Source organism: Netta rufina (genome assembly GCF_964035555.1).
Source record: "Netta rufina genome assembly, chromosome: 10".
Taxonomy (NCBI): Eukaryota; Metazoa; Chordata; class Aves; order Anseriformes; family Anatidae; genus Netta; species Netta rufina.
In genome coordinates, this window is record NC_140133.1 from 21,534,485 (window position 1) to 21,542,674 (window position 8,190).

Here is an 8,190-nt window from a genome sequence, read left to right on the forward strand (position 1 = left end):
CCTTGGCAACTTCCCTTAAGGTCATGAGTAAATCCCGATATGGAGGATTGTTTGGCGAGCACGAGAACAGTAAAAGGGCTAAATAATTGGGGATTACCTCTGACCCTGATTTGTAGCTCACCACCCACTGCAGGAATGTACCGAATATCTGAAAGAGCGTGCAGGAGTCAGACAATTCATGGGCATGAAGCTGTCCACGTACAGGGAGTCTGAACTTAAAATGCAGAGCAGGTTGGCCCCAAGCCTCATTTTTCATCAGCAATCAGCTGCAGCGAGCTCTGATTATTTCTCTTGCCTCGGACAGAGGGTCAGCGATGGGACAGATTATAAATTGCACGCAATTTTGTCCCGTTTGTTTGGCAAACAGCAGCTGGGGTCTTGGGGGCAGAAAGAGGATGAAGCACCCGATCCCCCCCCCCCCCAATTATTTCTGATTGTGACCGTCCCCCGTGCTGCAGGAGGGGACAAACACAGCAGCTCCAGCTTTCTGATGGTTATCACTGAGCTTGCCGAGTGCCTGTACGCACGACCAGCCCCGCTGTGAGCCCTCAGCCCGGGGCTGTGACCCTGCCCCTCTGCGCTTTTTCTGGGGGCAGGCGAGCCCCCTCCTCTGCGGCAGCGCTGCTCTGGGCGTGCAGCACCACGGCAGCCCCTGGGGATCCCAGAGCCAGCGCCAGGTCTGCAGGCTCGGACCAAAATCCCCAAAAGTGCTGGGGCTGCCTGGGGCACCCCCCAGCCTCCTCTGGGCTCTGAGCTCCGTCGTTGGCTGCGCGCGCTGCAGCTGGGAGCTTGGAAGGAGTTTAGGAGGTGGTTGGTTTTTTTTATTATTAAAAAAAAAAACAACTCACATTTACAGCCAGCAGATTTCTGCAAGGCTCTAATTTCTCCTGGGATTCCTGCCGGTAACGACAGGCACCTTCCGAGGCCGGTGAGCCTGGAAAGGGCTGCCTCCAGCTCCGGTATCCAGCCTCTTGGTGCTCTCACGTAACAGCTGCTGACCTCAGATTCCTCCCTACGTGGAGCAGCCCAGGACCCGGGCGATAAGAGAGGCAGCCCGCTGAAGTTCTGCCATTCCCTTATCTCGCTCCCTGCGCCTTTTATCTGATGAGCTTGCCTCCACTTGCTCGGCGCTCGGCAGGGAAAAATGACCGTAGCCCTTCGGGAGGAGAGGTTTGCTTTGGCAGGTACACGCCACCGCAGCCACGCTCGGCGCTTTTGCAACAGCTGGCACCCAGCAGCCGGGGGATGCTGTGCAGGAGGGGAGACCCCCCCCGAAGGGGAACCCCCCCCCCCACGCTGGGGGAAGCCCCCCGACCCCCCCCGACCCCCTCCAGCCGAGCCCCCCGCGGCGGCTGCGCGTCCCCATCGCCCCTCCGCCTTTTGGGGTGCCTCCAAAGGAAGGGCGGGGGGTGGAAAATCCCAAATCCCCGAGGGAAATGAGATGAGTGCGAGGAGGGGGGGGGATGCTCGGTGGGCACCCCCCCCCCCCTTTCCACAGTGCCCCCGGGGCCGGCGGGGCAGCACCGGAGGCGTCCGGGGCGCGGTGCGCTCCGTCGGGGCCGCCGTGAGCCGCAGGATCCGAGCCCGTGCGCCCCGGGGGCGGCTCCTGCTGCCCCCCCCGGCACGTTGCGAGGCGGCGGCGGCTCTGCCTCCACGTGAGGCTCATGTGATGGGGACGGGGGGAGGACGGGGAGAGGACGGGGAGGGGGGGGGGGGCGGCCCGGCGCGCCCGCCCCGGCGGCCGCCAGACGTGCCGGGAGTCACAGGGTAGCGCACGTCGCCGCCGTCCACCCACTCGCCCGCATTTAACCCGGGCCGCCGCCTCCCGGAGCTCCTCAGCCGGCGCGGACACGGCATGAGCAGCCCGGCCTGAGCTCTGCTCTGCCCGAAGCTCTTTTCCTCGCCCCCCCCTCTCCCCCCCACCCCTCCCTCCCCTTTACCCCGGGCTCGGCTCCGCACCGCGCAGGATGGAGCGCATCCCCAGCGCGCAGCCCCCGCCCGCCTGCCTGGGCAAGCTGCCCGCCCTGGAGAGCGGCGACGTGCCGGGGTAAGGGCTGCGGGCTCGGGGGGAGGAGGAGGAGGAGGAGAAGGAGAGGAGAGGAGCGAAGGAGAGGAGCCCCCTCCCCTCCCCGACCCCCCAGCCGCGGCCCCCGGGGGTAACCTGGCTGCTTTCGTTTCGCCCGTGCAGGCTGGACTTCGCGCACATGTACCAAGTGTACAAGCCCAGGAGGGGGCTGAAGCGCAGCGAGGACACCAAGGTAAGGAGCGGGGGACCCCGGGCTGCCCCCAGCCCCGTCCCGACGGCTCTCGGGAACCTGGGGAGGGGGTGAGGGACGCGCACAAAGCCCCCCCCCCCGGAGCCCGGAGCCCGGCGGGCGCCGCGGGGTGGCCGTGCGGAGCGCTCACCCGGCGCCGCTCCCCGCAGGAGACCTACAAGCTGCCCCACAGGCTCATCGAGAAGAAGCGGCGAGACCGCATCAACGAGTGCATCGCCCAGCTCAAGGACCTGCTGCCCGAGCACCTCAAGCTCACGGTGGGTGCCGCCGGGACCCGCTCCCCCCCCCTTCTCCAGCTCCCCCCTGCCCGCCGCGCACCCCGGCACCGCCACCCCGGGGGCGCACGGACCGGGGCTGCTCCTGCTCCTGCTCCTGCCCCTGCTCCTGCTCATGCTCCCGGAGCCCCCACAACCCCGCAGAGCCCTGGCCTGAGGGGGTGGCGGTGCCAGGGGTGCCGCGCACGGAGAGGGACTCGCTTCTCTGTGCCCCCCCAGGCGCTCCGAAAATCCCCGTGCTGCGCACTGACAGCCGCCCCGGGCTGCCTCGCAGCTGCCTGCCGCAGGGTGCCCAGCACAGAGAGCGTGCCCGGGGCTGCAGGGGGGGCAGCGGGGATCCCCCGGGCACGGGGCTGCCCCCGAGCCTCTGCCCCAAAGTGCATCACCCCATCCCCTGCTGCCCACCTCCCCATCCCCTGCTGCCCACCTCCCCTTCCTCTGCTGCTCTCTACCCCATCCCCAGCCGCTCACTGCCCTGTCCCACACCACCCATTGCCCTTTTCTTCCCCTCCACCCTGTCCCCTGCTCCCCTGTCACCCCGTCCTTGCCCCGCCGCCCCGGACACGCTGGCAGCCCCGTCAGGCCCTGGGTGCGCAGCCGAGCGGCGGCAGGTGCCAACCTGTCCCTTTGCTTGCAGACCCTGGGTCACCTGGAGAAGGCTGTGGTTCTCGAGCTTACCTTGAAGCATGTGAAAGCGCTGACCAACCTGATTGAGCAGCAGCAGCAGAAAATAATTGCTTTACAGAACGGTTTACAAGCGGGTGAGTAGTCACACCGTGCCGGTGCGCGCTTGGTGACTTTCTGCCGGGTCTCTGGGAGGCAGTGGTGGCACCTCGCTCCCGAGAAGGGAGGAGGCAGGACCCACTTCTTGTAATCGCCTTCATTTTCTCTCTCTTTGCTTGTGAGCTTGCGCAAAAAAAAAAAAAAATAGATGCTTTTCTCAGTGTGGTCAGTCTCAAGTGCACTGTGCAGTTGTTTTAAAATTAAAGTGGGTTTTAAGTAGTTTTATTTAAAGCTGGGGTTTGCTGTGAGGTTCTCTCCAAAGCCATTCAGATCTTTACATTCACGTTCAAGAGCTTTGGATCGAGTCCAGTTGCGTTTCTTTGCTTTCAAAATGCACAGAGACCTGCTCTATAGGCACCTTTGCAGGTCTCTGTCAGCTCGCTGCCTGTGCTCTGCAGGCGAAGGGGGGACCCGGTGTGGCAGCTTATCGTGCTTGAGCTGTACTTCCTCCTTCTGTTTTCACATGTGGCGCTCACGTGAATCTGATAAGTAAAATTTAGCTTTTCTGAGGAGCCTTCCCCGGCTCTGCCAGCCTCGGGGAGTGCAGCAGAGCTTTGAGCACAGCCCCTGGAGCGGGATCGCCCGGGGCCGCGGCTCCGGAGCTTTCCTGCCCGCACAGCGGGCGCCGTGCGGCCGCTGCCTCCCCCCTGCCGGTTCCCAGGGCTCATGCAGGCAGCGCAGAATTGGAAGTGCGTATGTGAAAGTGGGCAGAGGGAGGTAGAAGCGGTAAACCGGCTTCTTGTGCAGAAATGAATGCAGGATTCAGGCTGGCCGTCACGTCTGCCTCGCTCCCTGTGCGGCACCCAAAGTTTGGCATCGCCCCCGGCGCGCCTTGGAGCTGGTAATGGAACTATTTAAGCACGCTGTTAATTTTTAATTTCTCTCTTGTTAATGTTTCCTCAGGTGACCTGTCATCAAGAAACCTTGATTCCAGCCAGGAAATGTTTCGATCCGGCTTCCAGATGTGTGCCAAGGAAATGCTGCAATACCTGGCAAAGCACGAGAACGGCAAGGAGCTGAAGTCGTCGCAGCTGGTCAGCCATCTGCACCGCATGGCCGCCGAGGTGCTCCAGGGCGGAGCCGGCCGAAAGGCCGCAGACATCCCTCCTAAAATGGTGGACTTGAAAGAGAAACCCGTCTCCTTGAGCAAAGCGGCCGAGGGGCACGGGAAGAACTGCGTGCCCGTGATCCAGAGGACATTTGCGCACTCCAGCGGGGAGCAGAGCGGCAGCGACACAGACACAGACAGCGGGTACGGGGGCGAGCTGGAGAAAAGTGACTCCAAATCCGAACAGCAGTATTTTAAAAAGGATACCGATCTGAAATACACTGTCCAGGAGAGAATAAGCTCTATTAAGCAAGAGACTGAGGACCCGCCGGCCAAAAGGAGCAGGCTGGAGACGCCTGAAGACGAAGGGCCTTTTGGCAGTGACATGATGGGCTCCTCGAACGGCTTCCTGGGCCCCCACGCTCACCAGCCCCCGTTGTGCCTGCCTTTTTATTTGATCCCGCCGTCCGCAACGGCCTACCTGCCGATGCTGGAGAAGTGCTGGTACCCAGCCTCCGTCCCCGTCCTGTACCCCAGCCTCCCGGCCTCCGCCGCAGCGCTCACGGGGTTCATGAACCCCGACAAAATCTCCCCCCCTCTGCTGATGCCCCAGAGACTCCCTTCCCCGGTACCAGCCCATTCCCCCATCGACTCCTCGGCCCTGCTTCAAGCTTTGAAGCAGATTCCTCCGTTGAACTTGGAAACCAAAGACTGAGCGCAGCGTGACCTTTCATTTTTCTGTTGTTGGTTTCTTTTTTTTTTTAGTTTGAGACTGTTTCACTTTTGTACATTGGCTGGACTGAGGTGTGGGGATAAGGTTCACCGCGCGTAGGAAGCTAAATCCCCTTTTCTCTGACTTGTCAGGTAGCTTGGAGAAGGATGAAGGATGCACCCAGGTTAGCTATTCAGAACGACTTCCAAAAGGACAGAAAGAAAAAAAACAAAAGGGTTTTATGCTTTACCCCTTAACTTCTTCCCTCTCCGCACCCGCAGAACAACAGCTGACTCTGTCAGCTGCGATGACGTTTCAAAGCTGTGAAAAAAAAAACAAAAACCAATTCCATTCGGCAGATCTAGGTTTTGGGGTCTGTGGCTCTCAAACCATGGTACTTCTCGCAAGGGCTTTTAGCGCAGCGGCCCCGCAGGAGCCCGGGCCGTGGCGGTGCCCGGCTGGCGGCGCGCTCGGTGCCGGTGCTGGGGCTCGGTCCCTGCACGTGCCGGAGGAGCAGCGCGGCGGTCGCTGGCGGGTCGTGCACAGTCAGTGGTTCAGGTAGATTTAAGACGGGTTTCTCTCCACACCTTTGCTGATTATATATATATATATATATATATTTTTAATAAATAAAAGGTAGATGCTGCTTGGAAGCTTTACATGGCGTACATCTAAAAAAAATAAATTAACACGCGCCCCTTCCTGTAACTTGAGCTGCTAGTTTGGGCCGGGCAGGGGAGAAAATATCCCAAGGATCGCTTTGCTTGCTGCACCTGACTCGGGGCCTCTCCCGCTGCTGGCCTGCCCCCGTGGCCGGCCTTTGGGGTCGGGGGCGCAGCGGGGCAGGTCGGGAGCGGGGTGCAGGGGTCGGTGCTGCCCGCCGGCCCTGCCCCGCCAGTGCCTTTGAGAAGCGAAGGGCTGGGGTTTGCGAAGGAGCCGAACCCGGCGGGGCCTGAGCATCCACGTTCCTCAGCCTCCTTGGCAAACCCCGGCCCACATTTCCGCATTAAACAGAGGGTTCGGGCTGTGACACTTGTCCCCTTCAATCCTAGAGCTGCAGGGGTCTTTCACCGCAGGCAAACATCGTGTCCAGTTTGGCTTTTTTTGTTAAAAAACAAACAAACTTCACTGCAGAGTGCAGTGCTCTACTTTTTTTTTTTTTTTTTTTTACTTTTTTTTTTTTTTCCTTACTGGTTTTGAGAACTGGTATCCGGAACAACTGTTGTATGGATTTTCATTTCATCCTCCCATTGCACCAGCTGTTGAGATGCACTATGCTTGATTGCAGGTTGTGTTCTAACGTTTATTTTGTTGTTGTTTTTTTTTGTTCTTTTTTTTTTTTTGGTATACAGTTGTTGCCTTTATTTGTAAAATCCTGTTATAAATATATATATATTATATAAATATATTAAAAGGTAAAACGTTTCAGATGTCTATTATTTGTATAACTACTTGAGCATAAAAGAAGTGAGAAATATGAATGTATTCTTGTTTCTGGGTTGTCTTTTTTTTTTTTTTTTGAAGAGAAGAGTTTTTTGTTTTTCTCTAGGGAGAGGTACAGTGTTTATATTTTGGAGCCTTCTTCAAGGTGGGATATTGTACATATTTTTATCTCGAGTAAATGTTAAGTAGTTGTTTAAAAATACTTAATAAAATAATTCTTTTCCTGTGGAAGATAAGGGTTGGCCTCCTGTGCTTTTAAATATTTGATCCGGGTCGTTTTGCAGGGCTCGATCCAGCAATGACTGGCAGCAGGACGGGGTCCCACAGGGGACCCGGGCTCCCCGTGCTCCTCGGGCCGGTCCTTGGCAGCGGGTGCTCGTGTCACCGGGGATATTCAGTCCCTGAACTCCGTCAGCACCATCGGGGATCGCCTCCCTTACCGCTTCCAGTCCTGGGCCAGGTGAGCCCGGCCGCCTTGGCACCTTCCCCCCGTTGGTTTCTACAGGTACGGGAGAAAGCAAGCTGCCAAGCTGCCTCCCGAAATTGCCTCCGCTCCCCAGCCCTGGCGCTGCTCCCCTCTCCTGCCTCCCGTGCCCCATGGCCACGTCTCGGAGCCCTTTGGGGCAGGTTCGTGGGGTGTCACCGTGGGTCACCACGGTCCCAGCCCCGTGCTGGATGCCGACCCCTGGGGCTGTGGAGCAGCGCTGAGCCCCGGGCAGCTCCGGTCAGGCCTGGGGCGATGCCGTGCAGAGGCAGGAAGGAGCAGCGTGGTGCCAGCAGCAGCTTTGTTGGCTGGAGCCCCTCGGCCAGGATCACACCCCGGGTCTGCTTTGAGCCCAAATCCCCAGTGTGTGGGTGCAGGGATGTGCCGGGGGGGCCCCTCTGGCTAGCGAGGGGCTGGGGTCACCCCTTCTGCACAGCTCTCCCATGGGCAAGGCCTGGGGGTTGCCGGGCTGGCACCACAGCTTCATCCCAGCGAAGACAGGTGAAGGAGCTCGGCCCCGTCTCCTCGTGCCTGCCCTGGGTCCGTGAGGAGGCTTTGGGCCGTGCTTGTCGGCTCCTCCTGCCCTGGGAGGCTGCGGTGCAGGGGCTCAGAGCCCCTCCAGCGGGGTGGATGGGGTTAACCACCGCGTGCCACCGCGGCCTTCGGTGGCCTCCCCTCTGCGTGCCGCTCACAGGCACTGGGAATCTTTAATAATTTACCCCGAGCAGACGGGGACGTGCACACATGAGCACGGCGCGTGGGCACCTGGCTGGCGCTTCTGGGTTTCGCAGGGCAGGAGTCCCAAAACCCGGCGGGCGGTGAGGGGCCGGAGCGGGCCGGTGCTGAGCTATCCCCGCACCCCCAAGCCCCCCGAGGTGTGCCACACGCCCTGGCGCTTGTGTTTGCTTTAATTACAGCTAAATATTGATCCCGCCGAAGGCAACCGCACTTAACCCCCTTTTGGGGACAGCGCTCGGTGCTCGGCACAGGCACGTTTCGGCTCCTCGTTAGCTGCTGCATTCCCAGCTCCTTTCCACAGCCCTCACCCCACTTCGCTCTCCGTCTTCTGGCCCACCTCAGCCGCGGGTGGGAGGGCTCGCGGGAGCCTCAGAAACCCGGTGACGGAGGAAAGAGCTGTAAAAAAACAAGTGGAAGAGATAACATTGGTA

The 8,190-nt window shown here is 60.0% G+C and overlaps 1 protein-coding gene across 1 annotated transcript; it reads left to right on the forward strand.

Annotated features, from left to right (window-relative positions):
* Positions 1 to 1,762: 1,762 nt before the first annotated feature.
* On the forward strand, positions 1,763 to 6,773 carry BHLHE40 (basic helix-loop-helix family member e40). The gene is made up of 5 exons (XM_084292492.1): positions 1,763 to 2,047; positions 2,189 to 2,258; positions 2,426 to 2,533; positions 3,189 to 3,312; positions 4,238 to 6,773. Exons 1-5 carry the CDS (start codon positions 1,968 to 1,970, stop codon positions 5,095 to 5,097), a joined length of 1,242 nt encoding a protein of 413 aa, XP_084148618.1. The 5' UTR covers positions 1,763 to 1,967; the 3' UTR covers positions 5,098 to 6,773.
* Positions 6,774 to 8,190: the final 1,417 nt, after the last annotated feature.

Coding starts and splice junctions, on each gene's coding strand:
- BHLHE40 (XM_084292492.1), top strand. CDS start 1,968: ATGGAGCGCATCCCCAGCGCGCAGCCCCCGCCCGCCTGCCTGGGCAAG. Junction 2,048..2,188: donor GAGAGCGGCGACGTGCCGGG/GTAAGGGCTGCG, acceptor TCGCCCGTGCAG/GCTGGACTTCGCGCACATGT. Junction 2,259..2,425: donor AGCGCAGCGAGGACACCAAG/GTAAGGAGCGGG, acceptor CGCTCCCCGCAG/GAGACCTACAAGCTGCCCCA.